Genomic DNA, 20,048 nt, shown 5'->3' with positions numbered 1-20,048 from the left:
CAGTAGATGGCACTTGCCTTGTGGTTACGTCTAGAATTGATTTTTATGGGGGATAGGATGGTGAGGTTGCAACCTACAGAAAAAAAAAAAAAAAAGAAAGAAAAAAAAACTTGATGAGTCGGAGCCAAGGGTAACAAAATCAAAAGACTTCAGGAGTTAGGGACTAGACATGGATGAAGCAGCCTGATTGTAGAACAGTAGGGAGTGGTGAGGACTGTGGTGAATCGGGGGCACAATTTGAAGGGAGAAGTCACCCCTCTGCTCCAGCCAATTGTTACCACTTAGACTGCAGACCCCACATGGGGCCCACCTGTCAAAAGACATTAGAAAGCTGAGTTTTCATTTTCAAATCTCATTTTTAGATGTTGACAATCTTTTCACCTTCTTTAAATATGTGCTGAGGGCCAAAACCAAAAAACATACAAAAAGCACATCAGCAACCTGGAGATATCTACTTGCAGTTTCCGGTAGACAATTTGGCTTGCAAAGGTCCATTTGCCCATGAGATACCATCCAAGCAGTTTTATAAGGGACCCAAAAGTCTTCCTATATGGGGACTTTGTCCATTCTTAATATTTCTATCTGGAGACAAAGCATTGATGTGCCTATGCTTGTGATTGAGGTTTTGTTAGTAGTTATAAAATATGAGAGTGGGTCACCTCTCCATCCCTTCTTCCTAAGAGGCAGTGTTTCGCAGTGGTTAGAACCCGGATTTCAGCACCATTTTTACCAAGATTCAAATCCCAGCTCTGCCACACAGACCACCCTGGCAAGTTATTAAACTTTCTGTGCCTCAATGTCCCTAACCATAGAGTGAGGATAGAATTACTTCCCTGTCTGGATGGTCAGGTTCCTTTTAGACAGATACCTTTCCCTCCAAGTGATCAAAGAACACGAAAATGTTTGCCAGAGTTAGAATCCATGGGGAAACTCAAATGGAAAGCCTTTGTCGTGTGTGTGGGTGTGTGTGTGAGTGTGCGCGCGTGCAAGAAACTAGAGAATGGAATCAATTCTATCTTCTGCTAAGACCAATCACAAGGCCAATTTCTCAGTAATCCTCTGAAATAAAATTCTCCAGCCCCAGGAGGAACTGAATGACAAGGCAGAGGTTCCGAAACTTTGGGCTGCGTACCTACTGCCTGGGGAGGTTTAGAAGAAGTTGACATTCAAGCCCCATTTCGATGGAGTCCAACTCACTATGTCAGGCGTGAGGCCTGAAAATCTGCATTATCCACCTCCGCACTCCCATCCTGGGCTGTGGATACAGGTGGTCAGCAGAACATTCTTGGCCAAACCCTGGGACACTTCCTCCCTCCGAAACGGAAAAGGAAGAGCTCACGAACCGGAGCCAGCCGTTAACGGAGTGGTCAGTTTTCATTACATCAGCAACCAACCTCACCACCCTAGCGTGTTATATCTAACTCTGTGCCAAGGAGGGGAGTCAGGTTACCACCTAGGAGATGTACCCACAGGGAGGCTATTTTGTAACCATCCAAGCGGCTGGCTGCCAGGAGGGAGGGACTGGGAACATCCGACCTTTAGCGCTGACCGAGCTCTGAGAGGAGACAAAAGCCTTGATTTGAATATGGGAGTTTTCTGAGTCCCATTTAAAAAAAAAAAAAAAGCTGTCTGAAGTACGCTATTCCCTTTTAAAAATCATCAGGTCCTTTCTTTATCATCAGGATAAAGAAAAAATTATTCTTTATCCGTATCAACAAAACAGTAACCAATCTCAAAGTCCCTGCCTTTTAAAAATTATTTTTAATCCTTATCAAGAAAACTAACCAATCTCTTCTCCCCCAAATGATCGAAATCCCAGATAGTTAATTTTCTTGGATAGGCTCAGGTCACGATAGTCTTTACCCGAACTCATAAAAATGTCTCATTCATCATCATTTTACAGGATATCTATGTAAGACACGTGGTGTTTGTGGAGCAAAGAAAGACAGTTTTGTGACAACAAACCCACAAGAGCTGGGAATCCCTGAACTAAAATATTCAGCTGTTTTGGAAAGAATACTGTGCTGACAGAGAGAGGCAGGCACGCCCCCACCGTGCATTAAAAATGCTTGTTTGTCATTCTTAGAAATAAGAGCTTTCATGTTCCAAGGTTTCCAGATGGAATCAGAAACTTGCAATCTCTCAGAGTCAGAAAATTCCCTGCTTTCAAGTTGCTGGGGAAAATGGAGAAGCAAATCACACAGCGGGGAAGCATTTAAATATTGCAGCTGTCTATGTATCAATCCTAATCATTCAAGTCCCCGCCGAAATCAACATGTCTGCAGGCTTCTACTTTCTGGGGGTGCCCTGAGAATTCGCACAAAGGTAGGTTGTTCTGGTTGGTTCTCAAAGCCTCAGAGCCACCTATGGCAGATCAGCTGAGAAGCCTGTAAAAATGCAGATTCCTGGGCCCCAATCAAGACCGAGTGGCCCTGAAACATGCATTGTCACAAGCACACTAAAGTTGAAGAACCACTGTTGTAGGGCTTTGCATTGAGTGGAGAACATTGCCTGTGTGGACGGATGCCACAAAGCAGGACATTTTTACATTCCTCGGGTACTGGTAGAAGCTTCTGTGGTTGCTGCTTCCTCCCTACTCCCTAGAAAGTTTGTTTACACACCTCCCAAGATTCCTCTTCCTTGTCTCCTCATGGTCAGGTTCATGGTCACGTGTCTGATGCTCAGTGGAATTCAGTGAAACTTCCTTAGCCGCAAAACCAGTGGGCCATGACAAAGCTTGGGTGTGAGGGAGATAAGTGTTGTCGGCCACAAAGATGACAAATGACATTCGGTGGAGCTTTGTCTCACGCAGGGGTGTGGTTATAACGTCAGGTCACAAGGTGAACTTTGAGTGTAATCAAAATTAATCTTGGCAGCATGCACAGGAGGGTACCCTACTAGAGACTCTCACACCCTGCCTTTATCAGCCCATTAGGGCCCGTGGTCCCTCCACTGCTGGAAGAGACGACATTCCTGGGGTGAGCATCAGCTGTAGTTGGCCGTAGGTTCACACACCGGAACCACGCTCTGAGCGCACACAAAAGGAATGGGAGTCACATATCCATCCATTCTCCTGAGCACTGAGCCAGGCAGTGGCCGGCCTCTCCAACCCCATTTAAATAGCTGCTTTTTTCTTTTGGAGCAACATGAATAGTTCATTTGCCATGAGTTAAACACATGAACAATGCAACCCCACTGAACTTCCATCTCTGGGTGGTCTTGTAGGTATCTAAATCGCCAGGCACGCCCCCCACCATGTATTAGAAATGCTTGTTTGTCATTCTTAGAACTAAGAGCCTCCCTCTTCCCAGGTTTCCATTAAGGAAGAACTTGACCTCTACACCAGGTTAAGGGTCCCCACAATCGTCTCCCACTGGCAGGCATGGAATTAGCCAATATTAACCTATTCTGCACTAGTAAAGCTTCTGTCTTGTAAATGGATGGGAATGAGTCCCTTTCTGGCCTCAAAGTAACCTTCAATTACAGTAGGATTGGAAGTAAGCACATATATCAAGGTGGGCAAGAAGACGTTGGCCTTTTTGCGAAAACATAAAAACAAATGCATATTTTTTTCCCCTGTATTATTGGCTGGAGTAAGGCTTTCTATGGATTGTTTAGCCCAGATGTGTCTTTAGAGAATTTCTGTGATTCCATGGTGAAAAATGGGGACCATTACCTATTTCCAGAAGGTCTCTTTGTTGGTTCAGATAAGTTGTAAAGATAATTTACAGCTAAGTCATCATCAACAATGGGAATATTTTTGCTTTGAAAATGATATAAATTGGTGGACACTGACAAAGGAATCAGAATAAACATAAAAAAGATGTTCAACCTTGCTGGTAACCAGGGAAACACAAACTAAAGCAACAACGATATGCTATGTATTTTTTGTCGGCCAGATTGAAACAGTTTAAAAGATGGAGACTATCAAGGTTGGCCAGAGTGTGAAGAACTGGATACTAATGCTTTTGGTGGAAGAGTAAACTGGAACAGACTTTGGGAGGTCAATTTGGTTGTATCTATTAAACTGTAAAATCTATGTCCTCGCACCCAGCAATCGAACTTCATAGTACCCCCCCTACATACAGGTGCACAAAAAGGCATGTGAACTAGTAGTTCTGTTCCCTTCGCTACACATTAGAACCACCTGGGAGCTTATCAATGCCCAGGGCCCAGCCTGGACCAGTCAAATTAGAATCTCCAGTGATGGGGCTGGGCACGGATAGGTTACGGCTCTCCAGGTGATCCTAAATGTGTAGCCAGGGCTGAGGACCAAGGATGGGCAGTGACGTTCACTCAGCTGTTTTCGAAATAGGGGAAATTTTGGAACAACCTAAATGTCCGTCAGTGGGAAAATGGTTAAATACGCGGTGGTTTATTTGAAGGATAGGCTACAACACTGCAGCTCAAACACGGAACTCTCTCCCTTATTGTGGCTTTATAAGGCCCTGCATGATCTGGTGGCTGCTTCTCCCTCCTCAGCTCCCAGCATACTCCCCTCAACTCCTCCACTTGAGTGACACAAGCATGCTCCTGCCACAGGGCCTTTGCACTTGCTGGACCCTCTGCCTAGGATTTTCTTCCTCCTGAAATCCACATGGCTTATTCCCATCTCTCCTTCAGATGCCAGCTCATGTGTTACCTTAGCAGAGGCTACTGCTGACCGACTGTGCTACAACAGAACCCACCACCCCGCTTCTTCTTCTTCCTTCTGTCCCCTTATACTTTCCTTCCTAGTACTTACCACTCCCTGAGAAATATCTATATTTATTTATATTAAAATATATGTTTATATATAAATGTACATGAATAAATTTAATATATAATTTATATAAATTATATTTAAATAAATTTATTTAGATATTTCTTATAAATTAAATATTCATTATAAATTTATATTATATACTTTATAGTTATATTATATTAGTTATACAGAGGCTGCCAAAAACGTATACATGTTTTAAGAAAGGAAAAACCTGTATTAATATATACCGATAACAAAAGATAAATACAAGTTACGTTTGACTTCTGCAATTACAAGAGGCACTCAAAGTGGTTACCGTCAGCGTCCACTTTGTTTCCCCCCATGGTTTTAAATGATTTTAATGTTTCAAACCAACTGAGCATTTCATACACCAATTTCCTTTGCCTTTTTAAAATTAATAACAATGCCTTTCATGTAACTTGGTTCTTTTTTTCTTTTTTTTTAATGTATATAGTAGCCATTTTGGTTTTTTGTGTTGCTGGTATCATTGCAAGATACATACAATCCCTTTATGGTTTTGTCAACAGAATATCATTAGAAAAGTTTGGCCTAGAATGGGAATCCTGATTTTTTTTATAGTTAAACATTTATCATTTATATCCCTCACACAGTGATCCCTCCCCTGCCCCATCTACTGCCCTCTGACATCGCACACAGTCATTATATTTCCACTGCCTCTATTCCTAATGCTGTACTCCGCTTCTTGTAACTATATATCGGACACTTCTGATTACGGCGAACTACTGCTTGAGCAATGTTGACCAAAGTGTGACCATCGCTTAAAATGTGTATACATTTTTTTGGCACCCCCGGTATAGAATACATAATTATAATTTACATATTAATATATAGTCACATGTATTTTTATGGTCAGTTTCCTCCTACTGGAATGAAAACACTGGGAACATTTCCATTTCTGTCACTGCCCATAACAAGGGAACATAACACTTCAGGGTGCGTACTTTGCAGCTAGACTGTTTAAATCCAGATTTAAATCCAGCTTCTGCCTCTAATAGCTGTGTGCCCTTGGGTGCATCTTTTAACCAATCTGTGCCTCAGTTCTGTCATCTGTAAAATGGGGATAAAACAGTACCTCTCATAAGGGTGGTGGTAGCATCACAGCACCTGGAGTAGTGCCTGGCATGTAAACATTTATTGAATAAATGAATGAAGTTACACACACACACACACAGCATGTTTGTGTGTGTGTGTGTGTAACTTCATTCATTTACTCACCCCTTTACGTGAACACGCTCACAAGATGAATTTCTAAGTGCCTATTCATAGACTCAAATGCAGAGACAACAATGCCAAATGCCAATAGTGCTACTAACCCTTAAGGAGGAGAATGAGATCCCGAAACGCTCAGCAAGCATTTTGCTGCATCTGCATCATTTGGGTTTGGTTTTGTTTTTTTTTTTGCATGTGCCACATGTGAAATAAAATGTGTCTAAACACAATGTTTCTCCAAAGTGCTTAGACTCAAAAGGATGCAAATCCACTAGTCCACGTCAGACTAACAGCCATGGCAGAAGGAAGGCCTGGGAGAGAAGGCCAGTGCCCCGCCTTCCCCTCTTTCTCACTCTGTGTGTTTGCACCCCACAGAGCCTGAGCACCCGGCGGCTGGCCTCAAGCATGGAGGACGGACCTCATCCACACGCACCCCAAAGGCGTTTCTGAGGAATGGATCCTCGACTTTCGACTGTGAGATCTTTTCCTCCAGGACTCTCCAGAGGCAGGTCCCTGGCAAATGAACTGAAAAAAGAAAGGTCCAACATGAAGGAAAACCAAGCAGCACAGCCATATCAGCCAGAGCCATTGATTTAAAAAAAAAAAAAAAATCAAGTCTCACTGTTTCAGTTGAGCAAAAGCCTTTGTGTCCATTCCTCTTCTCCAGAGGCAAGCCTCGGGACATCGCAAGACTTTTAATGGGGGGCGGGGGAGGATTTCCAGATTAGGGGTGAGAGGGAGGGTCTAGGAAGAGCAATGGATGCTGGTGTTTGCAATGTCAAGTACAAACATTTGCAGCATGTTTCAAGTTATCTAATAGAGCTAAATTTGTGCTTTTTTTTCCCTTTTTTTTTTTTTTACATGTTGCCACTTCACTTCAATCTTCAGTAGCTCCTCCTCCCTCATCAAAAGCTCAGACGCAGAGGCTTTCTGGTCTTCTGTCGTGGTCTCACTTTTCTTAATGGCCGCCCTCCCTGACTGGCATTCACCTTTGGTCAACTTGAACTCAACTTCACTTTTCGCTCAAGCAGATGTGAAAACGTACTTAGCGGTCAATTCTAGATACACGAGCACCTTCCCCATCCCAGTTTTGGGAATAAACTGGCTGTGTTTATGGAAGGTGCTTTTGTTTTTTCAAACTCTCTCTCTCTTTTTTTTTTTTCTTTCTAGCAAGTCTTTAGTTTTCCTGGATGCCACTTGGAAATGCCACCCACTGTATCTGTTTTCTGTCCAGTGTAAACCCTTTAGGTGTGACGGTACAGGTTTCATGGCGCTATTATTCTGCCCGCCAGAACACGCTGACCCAGTGTTTCCCAGACTGCAACACGGACGTACCACGGGTGGTCCACAAGATAATTTTTTAAGTCGTTTATAGACACTGAATCACAAGGAACATTTATTTCCCCTTCTCTATTCTTTTTCAGTCCTGATTACAGCAAGGAGAAAGTCTCTGTCCAGTGCTCACACATCCATACCACCTTTCTGATACTTGGGCTCTTTTCCCTTCTTAATAAAGAAGGAGCAGGCCTCTGGTTCAAAGTGTTTTGTCTAGACGGAATTTAATAACGTGGTTTTGTGTTTGTTGTAGTTCTTTCACTAATTACCTTCCATTTATGGTTTCCACTGAGGGATATGGTATGGTATCATTTCTGTTCAACTAAATTTACTCAAAGAAAATATCAAACGATTAACACAACAGGTGATATGTATATATGGCAAAAATCACTTCCAAGAATTAATATTAGAGACACAGTGATAATGAACTTTGCTAAGCAAGAGAAAAGGCAGCTTGTTCTAAGCGAATGAACATGAAACTTAGAGTTAAAACACCTGAGTTCCAATGCCTTTTTTTTTGCCACTAACTATGCCAACTGATTTTAGGCAAAGTTCTTAGCCTCTCTGTGCCTCGAATTTCTTCATCTGGAAAATGGAGATAAGAACATCTGCCTACTTACCTCGGTGTTGCTATGAGAATTAATCGCCATAATAAATGTGAACGCCCTTGGAGGGAAACTCCAAGTGCTATAAAATACAAAGCATTGTTCTTAGATTATTATGAATCTCAGGCATTGTTAAAATCCTGGACCCTCGCAAAAAATAAATGTTGATGGACATCAGACTCCATCTGTCATTTCATCCAGTTGTCCGTCATGAGCCAGCACTCGCCCCAGGAGGACACTGAATCAGGGCCACAAATTCTCAGCACACAGAGATCCTTGCGCCATTCCAGTACATCAGATCCTCACTTCTGTTCCTGACATCTTGGCTTCTGTTTGTTTGTATTTGGCTCCCTGATCTTTTACCCAAGTCAAATGCAAAGTGTTGCTACTGAGAGGCAGAATAAAAATGGTTTTAAGTAAGCCTGTTACCGTGGTGTGTACATTGTATTTTCTTGAAGTTGCCGACCTTCTAGACACTCTCATAACCAAACTGGGCTCCTGGATGCCAGCCCCAGCCTGTAGGGAAGACCATAGAGAGGCCAGGGTTGGAGCTAGAGAGACATCAACTCGGAACTAACTTATGGCCTGAAATGCCCTTCTAGGAAGCACTGTAAATACTGGTCCCACTAAAGTCACTAAGTGAGATAGATATCTGGGATCCAGAAGGGGCTGATGTTTGCTGGGCCCCAGGGCCTTGGTGTTCAGCATTATGAAGAACTTCTCCCTAATTTTTTTCCCAGCTTCAACTTCCTGAGTTCATTTTGGTTTCATAGTGGCACGACGGCTGTCAGTCGCTTCAGGCTTCATCCCACCAGCTTAGCGATGCCTGTGGAAAGAAACTGTCCCTTCCCTATTAGCTAGAGGAGGGAAAAAAGGTTCAATTCAAAATAATGTGCAATTGATTCAAAGCTGCAACCAACCCATCAGAATGGACACCAGCCATTCACAAAGAGGTGTGGCCACGCTTCCAACACAAATCGATGCCGTGGTCAGAGGTGTGTGGCGCCCGCTTTAGCCAGGCCTGGGTCACAATTCAGCCAGTGGACCTCAGGGTGAGGTCAGCTCCACCCAAACTTGACGGATTGAGGGTGTGGGAAGGGTGGTGTCCCAAAGGAAACCGGAGTGCTTTTACCAGGAGAGACCGACGCTGAACAGGAAAAGAAAACACCAACCATTGTCTGCATTAAGCATGCAGTATCTTTCTATGCCTGCCACACAGGACAAAAGTAATCTAATAGCTTTTCAAACAATTTCCCCATTCCGTTGTCACTCTTGTCTATTTCCTCCTTCAACCAGAGCACCGTTCAACCGTAGAAACTGGGCTAGGCTTTGGAGGTTCCAAAATGATAAAGAGAGACCTCTGGGAAGGGTTCACAGTCGAGCAGGGGAACAGGCACGTATGCAGTGAGAAGGCAACATGAGAGTGCTAAACCAGAGGCAGGAACAGTGTCATGCAGTCTCTGCATGAGGAAGCATTGGCTGTCCCCAAGGGGGGAAGCCCCGGGGAGAGGTTTCCCTGTCCCACCGCTCTGTGCATGGCTAAGGCTGATGTGACTACAGCTCTTGACATTACCCAGTCTTCGCCCACAAGTTATGGGCAGAAGCAGATGCAGACATAAAATCGCTGGCCTCAGCTCCTGTATCAGCAAATTATCTTTGGCGTACACCAGGACAGCTGCATTCAGCAAAACAGTATTATGCGTGTATCTTGATACGTAACCTTAGATCTGGGCTTCTAAATATAAGAGACAGTTTTGGGCCACTGACTACAACAAAAAAAAATTATTCTAAGACAACGTCCACATTCATTGGTTACTATCAATCCTTAAAAAATATTCATGGATATTGAATATTTGAACCTGGCGAGTTACCCTATAAAAACAGGTCTCTAAACCAAGACACTTTGAATACTGGTTTGGACAAATACAAGGAGAGCTACCATAAGGACGACTGCAAGCATCACCCATCATCCCTAGCGAAGCCGCAGAAAGAAGAAATCCCCTTTCCAACAGAGACTGATTTGTTTATTATTTGTTCCAGTAGAGATTTATTTATCAAGGGTCAGGAGAGGGAAGTACAACGACGCCCTGTGCATTTTGGGGCTCAGGCATTTGAGTTTCATCTGTGTACCTGTTCCAAAGATGAGTGGCCCGGTCAAACCTCTGATGGTCCAGTTACAGCATTCATCCCTTTCCTGTCCAAGTGGACACTTGCCCAGTTCACTCATACACTGGCTCACTGAGGTGCTCTGCCATTTAGATCTCCAGAGCTGTCTGCTCCTGGCACTGTCACCAAGTGTTGATTCCACCAGGTTGACATGCAATCCTCTGTTCAGGGACTTGCTGTGCTTCCGAGGGAGAATGTGGATAGGAGCTTGTGCGAGGCCAAATCCCGCCTCTGTAGAGGTAACAAATGGCCTGATGACCGGCATGAAAGCGGAGCTCACACACATCCCAACACCCTGTAGGTAAGGTAAATAAATATTTCTTGAGCCAGTACCATAGCCTTCTTACAGATCTCCCTGTGTATCAGTTTCTGATTGATGCTGTAATAAATACTATAAACTTGTGACTTGGAAACAATCCATACTTATTATCTGACCGTTTGGGAGGTCAAAAGTCTGAAACGGGTCTCACTGGGCCAAAATCAAGATGCCGGCAGGGTTGTATTCCTTTCTGGAGGCTCTAAGGGAGAATCTGTTTTCTTGCCTCCCACGTTGCACAGGATGCCCACATTCCTTGGCTCCTGGTTCCTTCCATCTTTAAAGTCAGCAACGGCCACTGGACTCTTTCCCACAGTGCAGCACTCTGGTTCTGACTCTTTTGTCTCCCTCTTCTGCATTTAAGGTCCCTTGTGACTGCACTGGGTCCACTCAGGATAGTCTCCTCATTTTAAAGGCAGTTGATTAATAACCTAATCCCATCTGCGACCTTAATTCCCCATTGCCTTGTAACCTAACATATTCACAGGCTTCAGGGATTAATACGGGACATCTTTGGGGGATCATTATTCTGTCTATCACGCCCTCCTTTCACATTCATCCCCTTACAGGGCACCCTGGGTGATCTCAAAACCTAAACTGAACCACTGCTGAATCCCATCCCACCCACCCACTGGGCTCCCATGCAATGAAAAGCCAAACGTTTAACCATGACTCAAGAAGCCCTGGCTGCCCCAGATCTCAGCACCCGCCACGCCCCTCCCTCACTCTGCCATAGCCACACACTGGCCTTCTTGCTGCTGCCCAAACATGCCCAGATCATTTCTGGCTCAGGGCCTGTGTATGTGCGACTTCCTCTGCCCAGAACACTGTTGCCCAGATTTTCACGTGGCTGGCTCTTCCTCTTCCTCCAGGTCTCAGCTTCTTGGAGAGGGCTGACTGAACCCCCTATCTAAGGCAGCCACACTTCCTGCAGCCCCTCCCTATCATGTCACCCTGTTTTATCTCCTCTGCACCTAGAGAAGGATGTAGCACATGGCAGATGCTGTCTAAATATTTCCTGGATGAGTAAAAGGCTCTTCTGCCCTGTGCCCTTCCTAGCGAATGTCCGCTCTTTTGCTCTGGGTTAATGCCTCTTCTTCAGGGAAGGCTTCTCCCACATGCTAACTCTTCAGGAAAACAAGGGTGTCCCTTTTGTGTGCTCACACAGCCCTGCAGTTTTACCTCCAGGTCTTACCACAATAGTAATTAGATACAGTAATCAATTGTGGAACGGTCGTTCAATATCTGTCTAGCCCAGCAGACGACCCGCCCGGGAGAGCAGGATCCGTGTTCGTCTCTTTCTCCTCTGCTTTCCTGGTGCCTGGCATACAGAAGGTTTTCACTAATTCTTTGTTGGATATAAGAATGAATAAATATATAATGAACCAGGGCGCAAAGCAGGAAGAAATGGAAAAAGAGAACGGAACCAAAGGTTGCTCCATCACCTTGGCCTTGTTTCCATTGTGAGCTGGCGGATTTAAACCTGAGTTTTAAAGGAAGATGCGACTCACCAAGGACTCGGTTCAAAGTCCTGTCCCAAAACATTCTCACTTATTCCTTTATCACTTATCATGACGGTTTAGAAAAAGGAAGTTATGAAAATCCACGTACACCCAAAAGTCCAAGATCGAGACCCAAAGGAAACCCAGCTTGTGAGTGGCCTTTCCCCAAGGCCTCCTCTGAGGCTGGGCTGCCCCCTAGTGGAAGCAACGGAGAAAGGCACTTAGGGTGTCCCGGTGAGGAATGGCACGTTGCTTTGCTTTTTATAACCCTGTGTGTTTGTGTAACCGGATCCAGAAACGACCCAGAGGGAAACTGCACAACTTGGATAAAGAAGCAATAGTTTCCAGAGTAATCACCTTACAATAAAATGGAAACGGAACTAACGCTTTTTAAAGATCATATTGTGCCCCCGCACAGTTCTAATTACTTGGCAAACTAAAACGCTACTATTTATTGTCCACCTTTGATAAACAAGGACACTGAGGCATGGGAAGGTTAAGTAACTCGCCCACGGGCCCATAACTAGAGAGTGGTAGAACTAGGATTTGAACCTGGGTGGGTTGGCTCGAGGGCCTCCGCTCCCAACCTTGGCAGGACTTGCCAGCAGGCACCAGTTCTAAACACTCAAGTATAGTCTGTTGCTTTTGAACCAGACTTTTGGCTGATTTCCAGGGTAATTTTCAGGCTAGATCACTCTAGGACTTACTTCAGGTCTTAAAATTCTCAAAAGCAATGCAGATACAATTATTCATGTCTGATTTTTAGAAACACCAAAGGCAGATAAGATAGTAAAAGTCCTAGTAACTGTGGAAGACAAAGGCTGGCTCAGTCCAACCTTATTCTTCAGTCTCTATATTCTGCAATTCTAGACTTAGCTCTTTTGCCCCCCAAAAGCTGCTTAATCATTTTTTTTAACGTAGGTAACTATAAAAATAATACTATGGCAAATATTATGGCTTGTTAACTGCTAAGTATTGTGCTAAGCCCTCAAAATACACTTTCACTCAACTGTCATTAATAACCCTAGCTAGAAACACTACTATTCATTTTTGCCTTTGAAGAAACTGAGGCACAGAGAAGTTCAATTACTTGTTCAAGGTCACACAACTGCAGTGTTAGGATTTGAGTCCAAGCAATTTGATCCTAAAATCCATGTTCTTAATCATTACACTTGACTAAGTCCCATAAACCATAAACTGACTCTTATAGTTTATTCAAAACTAAGAAAAAAATAACAAGACTACTTTATACACATAATAGAATGAAATGACTTAATTGCCTGTTACCCATTTTCCCTAATTAGCTGTAAGCTTGACATAAATGTGTGTGGGCTGAACTTTTGGGGGCAGATTTGAGTTAATTACAACATATTTTCTGTTTGGAATCTCATCAGATATTTAAGAGGCCCTGAGGTCTCACCTCTATGTCTGAAATTTATTTTCAATAATTTATATCCATGGGAGAGAAAACAACTGCATTCCTATTGTTTAAAAATCCGAGCTAATCGGAGCGTATGATTTAGAATGCTCTTGGTTGCAAGCAACAGAAAATTGAATTGACATAAACAGTAAGAGAAGTTACTGCTTTTCATAATGGGAAATTTCAGACTGAGGACAAACTTCAAGACTGATTTTCTCCAGCAGATCATGAAGTCAGCAGACTATGGCTCTGTTTCTCTTTAATTCTCTCAGTTCTGTCCTCCTTTGTGTATTATTCTTTGTTCTCAAACTGGTTTCCGTCATGCGTGGGGGGGCCTCAAGGTAAAAGTTTTCTCATCGATATCCTGGGAGAAGGAAGGCCTCTACCCAAAAATATCAGACAAAAGGCCCACTCTTCAGTCTCACTGTTAATACCTACGTGATAGGACCAGGCCTGAATCCAGGCTGGCATATGCGCATCCCCGAAACAACTTCTGTAGCAAGAAGTATGGGGTTATCCAGTCAGGACCTAGAGCTGTTCAGTAAATATCAGCTCTCATTAATTTTATTATTATGAAAATAAGATTTTGTTTTGTACCCAGGCAAAGTATAAGTAAAAAGACCAATAATGAAAAGTTGGTCCACCCTGCTCATAAATCAACACATGCATAGCAAAACAATGAGATTCCATTTTTACTAGTCAGGCTTCCAAAAAAATGTTAGAAATGTAATAATGCTCAGTATTGACAAGGGTGTGATAAACAGTCGTCCCAAACATAGCTGCTGCAATATTATGGGGGATAAGTTTGATAATTTCTAGCAAAATTTTAAAGGTATGTACTCTTAGATCTAGTGATTCTATTGTTAGGAATTATTCCCACTATTTTGCTCACAAAACTACACTAGGAAATGTGGCTTAGTCAGGTTGCTATACAATGGTAGTGTTATTTGTGAAAGTCCAAGCTGAGAAACAAAACTTCCATCAAGAAAGACTGTTGAAGAGGCAGCCAGATGGCTCAGTTGGTTAGAGTGCGAGCTCTGAACAACCGGGTTGCCAGTTCAATTCCCACATGGGCCAGTGAGCTGCACCCTCCACAACTAGATTGAAGGACAACAACTTGGAGCTGATGGGCCCGGGAGAAACACACTGTTCCCCAATATTCCCCAATAAAATTTAGAAAGGAAAGAAGGAAGGAAGGAAGGAAGGAAGGAAGGAAGGAAGGAAGGAAGGAAGGAAGGAAGGAAGGTTGTTGAACTCTGGCTTCCAGTAACGGAGTAATTATAATGGACTGAGTCTCCTGCCTGTACAGCTACAAGCTCAGGATCAAACATTTTAAAATGCGGATGGCCTTGAAAACAACCAACAGCCTGCAAAAACTGGAAAGGACGTTCTTTCAAATGACCCTTGAAAAAAGGGAATCACCCACTGGCTTTTCTTTGAAGGGTCTGCAAGTCTGCATAGCACACAGAGAATAAAACTCAAGCAGAAAGCAACAGTCTTATTGGGCTGAAAAATCATAGGTTGGGGTTTGGGGCTCCCAGCGTGGCTGGAAATTGAGGGGAGAAATCCCAGAAAAGATAGAGACACCGAGCAGGGGCCCAAAAATGGGAATATAAACCCCCCTCAAATCCTTGGCTGACTCCTAAAGTGTACATGTGCAGCCCTGCAGGGGGGGATAAAAAGCTGGAAAGTTTAAAGAAGTGAGCAGAGATTTCAGCAGCTGCTTATTGCTAGGGAGGCAGAATTTGGAGTTCAAGTTCCACCAAATGAGAGGAGCTTGGTAGCCCCTGAGGTGAAAAACCAAAATAGACCCACACAAATGAAGCCTAAAATTATGCTTCCATAGGATAAAGATGAGTCACTAGCAATTAAACTGCCAGGTAAAACAAAACCCAACACTTTTCTGAGTAAGACAACAGAAGCCAGAGTCTCTGCAATACATTATCCACAATGTCCAGTACAACATTTTAAAATCACTAACCATGTAAAGCAGCAGGAAGGCATTATTGTCAAGAGAAAAAGAGCTAATAGAAACAGACCCAAAGATAATGCAGGTGTTAAAATAAGTGGGCAAGTGCTTTAAAATAACTGTGATAAATATGTCAAAGAATCTAGAAGAAAAGATTAATATAGTGAGGGAAGAGATGGAGAATTTCAGGAGACATATGGAAACTAAGAAAAACTGGAAATCTTAGAACTGAGAATTATCAATTCTGAAATTATTTGTATGGAATTAACAGCATATTGCACAGTGCAGAACAAAGGATCAGGAACTTAAAGATAAATCAATAAAAATTATTCAAACTGAAGCAGAGCAAGAAAACGATTTAAAAACAAAATAGAGCTTCAGTGATTTGTAGAGCAATATCAAGCATTTGCCATATATGTAATTGGATTCCTAAATAATAGAAGACAGAAAGACAAAGGGGGGACAGGAGAGGGGGAGAGGGGAGAGAGAGACAGCATTTAAAAAATTCTTAAAGAAATATCGACTGAATTTTTTCCACATTTTATTAAAAATATCAGCCCACATATTTAAGAAGCTCAAAAAACCCTGATCCAGATAATGTCATAGGAAAACACACATGCAAACTGCTGGAAAGCAACGATAAAGAAAAAATATATAAAAAGCAGCCAGAGGGAAAAAAGATACATTACATACATGGAAACAATAGTAAAAATAATTGACTTCTCATCAGAAACAATGGAATACAGAATACAGTGGAATGGCAATTTTAAAATACTGAAAGGAAAAAGAACTGTCAAGCTCCAGTGAAAATATCCTTCAAAAATGAAAGTGAAATAAAGACATTTTCAGCTAAACAAAAACTTAGAGAGTTGTGGTTGCCAGCAGATCTGCAGTACAAGAAATGCTAACGGAAGTCCTTTGGGATGAAGGGAAATGAAACCAAAAGGAAATTAGTATTTATGAAGAAAAATAAAAAGTACTGGAAATGTTAAATGTGTGAATAAATAAAAAGACAATAATCCTCATCAAAATCTCAACGGGACTATTTGCAGAAACTGATACGCTGAGTCTAACATTTATATGCAATGGCAAAAGACCCAGAAGAACCGAATCAATTTTGAAAAAAAAGAGCAAAGTTGTAGGACTCATACTGCCTGATTTCAAGACTTACAATAAAGCTACAGTTATCGATAAAGTGTGATATTGGTGATAAGATAGACACAGAGATGAATAGAACAAAAGAGTTGAAAAACAGACCTGCACATCTACGGTCAATCAATTTCTGACAAAAGTGCAAAAGGAATTCAATGGGAGGAAAGCATATAGTGTGTTCAACAGATGATGCTGGGAACAACTGAGCATCCATGTTCCAAAAAATAAACCCCAACCCATACCTCACACCACACATCTAAACTGACTCAAACGGATCATCGATCTCAATGTAAAACCCAAAATGATAAAACTTCTGAAGAAAATATAGGAGGACGTGGAGAAACTGGAACCATTGTGCACTGTGGGTGGGAATATAAATTGGGGCAGCCATGATGAAAACAGTACAGCAGTTCCTCAAAAAAATTAAAAAACAGAATTACCATCTGATCCATCAATTCCCCTCCTGGATATATACCAAAAAGAACTGAAAGCCGAGCTCTGAGATATTTGTACACCCATGTGCATCGCGGCATTATCCACAATAGCCAAAAGGTGGAAGCAGCCCAACAGTCCAACCATGGATGAACGGATAAACAAAATGCGGTATACACACGCAATGGAGAATTATTCACGCTTAAAAAGGAAGGAAATTCTGGCACTGCTCTAACGTGGGTGAGCCTTGATGGCTTTATGCTAAGTGAAATACGCCAGTCACAAAATGACAAATACTGTCATTCCACTCAGATGAGGTACCTAGAACAGTCAAATTCATAGAGACAGAAAGTAGGATAATAGTTGTCAAGGACTTCCGGGAAGGGGTAATGGGGAGGTATCGTGTAACAGGTACAGAGTTTCAGTTTTGCAAGATGAACTGTTCTGGAGATGGATGGATGGTGCTGTCGGTTACACAACTATGTGAATGGACGTGACGCCACTGAACGGCACACCTAAAAATGCTTAAAATGATACATTTTATGTTATGTACATGTATTAATCATGTTTTTTATTTTCTATATTTCATGATGCTTTGACATCTTGGGGCCTCAGTGACCAGGGAGAGACTGCCCCTCCCAAGGTTAATCAACCTCTACCGATAGTAAATGACTTGCCTGGAATATGCAAACCAACCAATCCAGAGCCCATACTCTGAACCACCTCCTCTCTCTGGCTTTTACCCTCCAGGAGGCCTCTGTCCTAATCATCCCAGGGCCAGGTACCAGACAACTAGGGGCCATCCCGTACAGCCCAGAGCCCACCAAAATTAGTCAGACTATCCAATCCCAAACCTGCTCAGCTGCTTGCCTTTCCTCGCCCATTCTTTTGCTCAGAAACCACAATGACGGCTTTTTGCACATGCTGTCCCCTCACTCTGCCTGCAACCAACCTCAGGGTTCTCTCTTGTGGCCCTGAGAGGCCTGGCATAACCCCTCCTCCTGGGAACTGACAGGAATAAACTATCTTTTCAACGGCAGTCGTCTCCTGATCCGTTGGCCTTACCACACGTGAACAAAATCAAAATCCTGGGTATATTTTACAGCAGCATATTTTAGCACAATTTTTAAAACATAAATACTGTTTTGAGAGTATTGAGAAAATAGAGACTAAGTCGCATATGATACATGTATGCTACAGGAGTTTAGCATGGTGGTTAAAAGAGTGGAGACTCAGGAGTCAAGTTCCCTTCATTTAAATGCTGGTCCACCAAATCCTAGCTTTGTAATGTTGAGCAAGTTACTTATCCACGTGCCTTAGTTTCCTCATATATAAAGTGGGGATAATAATAGAATGCACCTCGTAGGGCTTTGTGAGGATTAAATGGGTTAAAACAAGGACAGAGCTTAGGACAGTTCCAAGAATACAGTAAGCACTCTATAAATGTCAACTATTACTGTTACGGAGTCTGCAGCCATTTGAAAAAAAAATGGAGATCTGTATGTGTTGACATTGAAAGATATATTGAGGGGAAAAAGTCCCAACTGTGTCCATTTTTTAAAGGAGAGAGATATAAGCAAATACTTTTTCTGGGAAAAGTTACACAATTGTAACAAACAGGGCCCCCCAAAAGTATATGAGACACTCTCGTATACTTGAGTTTTGAGGGAAAGGAAATAGGGATCTAGAATAAGGTGTAAGGGAGACTTTTGTTTTTTATTCAACACCTCTTATGCTACTTGAAGTTTTTACCATGTTTATTCATACCTGAAAATGCAGACATGTAAGTTCTTGGAAGATCGTGGGAATATTTCTCATTGTTCTTTATTGCCTCCTAGTGGATGATGGGGGCATTGCCTGCCACAATCACTATCACTGCTGTTAACCTTATTCACTATTTAATAAGTGATCCCACCTACTTGATTTAGTATCTTACACCAAGCAATTCATGACCTCCAACTTTCAAATGTCAGTGAGTTTTGTAAAAATTAGAAACATGGATCCATAGTTATAAAAGTCATAGATGTTACAACACAACAACAACAAAACACCATCTAGTTTGACTTCTTTGCTGAGTGACGATTCCAGCTTTATATTTATAATCTGGATCAGCCTGACCCATTGGCTTGCCCCAAATAATTTCACCCTTCACCCAATGTTCTGTCCATAATGCCCACATTTCTGCATTAGTCTGGCTGCCTGCGTTTGAATACTGGTTCCATGACTTCCTAGCTGTGTGACCTTGAACAAGTCACTTCACCTCTCTGAGCTTCAATCTCCTCATCTATAAAATACAAGTGATAATAATAATAGAACTCTCACAGGACTCTTGGGGGATTATGAGTTGATATACCAAACACAATGCCACACCCATAACAGGGATTGATAAACAAATTTCACTGTTAACACCTACAGTCTTCAAATCTCAAATTGTCACTTCCTCCGGGAAGCTTTCCCTGAATTCCTGACTAAGTCACATCCCTCTCACTAGGTCACATTTCTCCTTCCTAGTATTTGTCACAGATGACCGTTAGATGATTATACGACTAATGTATCTATCTATCTCTTCCCTACTAGATCATAAACACTACACGCATGGAATGTGGGTCTAGTTTTGCCCATCATTTTATCCCCAGGTCTACCACAGTGCCTGGCAGCCAGTAGTTGCACCACACATAATTACGGATAAAGAAACGAATTAATGAAGTTAGAAAACTGGAGGCCTCTAAAAATTAAATGTTAACTAGAACAAGTGTCATGACCCAGTTAGGTTCTGATGGTTGGGGTGGAAGGGTCGTCTTGCAAGACAGTGTGCATAAAATGAATTGGAAAAAGATAAACTGTACACCTCTACCATCTGTCCTAGGACCAGCCCCGGGTTGGTTTGTTTTACTTAATCGAGGCCAGGGCCACTGCTAGTCCCTATGGTGTATTTGTCCAAATTAGGAAAAGGCACCCGTTCCTCCAGGCAGGTGGAATCTCAGAAACTACTTGCCTCCTTGGGGAGGCATTCCTTTGCAGGGTACAGCTGCACAGCCCCAGTTAATGGGCTATCTCATTGGTTGAAAAAACACAGAAAGCATCCATGGGATATCAGTTATCTTATCCAAGCCAGAGCAGAAGTCTTGAAACTTTCTTCATGTGTGAAAGCATCTG

General features: G+C 42.5%; 1 protein-coding gene and 1 long non-coding RNA gene across 4 annotated transcripts in view; one reads left to right on the top strand and one right to left on the bottom strand.

The window, feature by feature from the left end:
• The window catches only part of TMEM233 (transmembrane protein 233), a 35,518-nt gene extending 27,155 nt beyond the window's left edge, over nt 1-8,363 (top strand). The window contains exon 3 of the mRNA XM_019753967.3: nt 6,371-8,363. Coding sequence (XP_019609526.1) covers nt 6,371-6,377 — 7 coding nt within the window. The 3' untranslated portion in view covers nt 6,378-8,363. The remainder of the gene's footprint in view (nt 1-6,370) is intronic.
• Nucleotides 1-20,048, bottom strand: part of LOC141569253 (uncharacterized) — a 296,091-nt gene that overhangs the window by 274,136 nt on the left and 1,907 nt on the right. The window lies entirely within an intron of this gene.

The sequence above is a fragment of the Rhinolophus sinicus genome, chromosome 9, assembly GCF_057876585.1.
Source record: "Rhinolophus sinicus isolate RSI-liver-muscle chromosome 9, RSI-T2T, whole genome shotgun sequence".
NCBI classification, from domain to species: domain Eukaryota; kingdom Metazoa; phylum Chordata; class Mammalia; order Chiroptera; family Rhinolophidae; genus Rhinolophus; species Rhinolophus sinicus.
The sequence above is the reverse complement of the archived record's forward strand: the minus strand, read 5'-3'. Positions and strand labels throughout refer to the sequence as shown.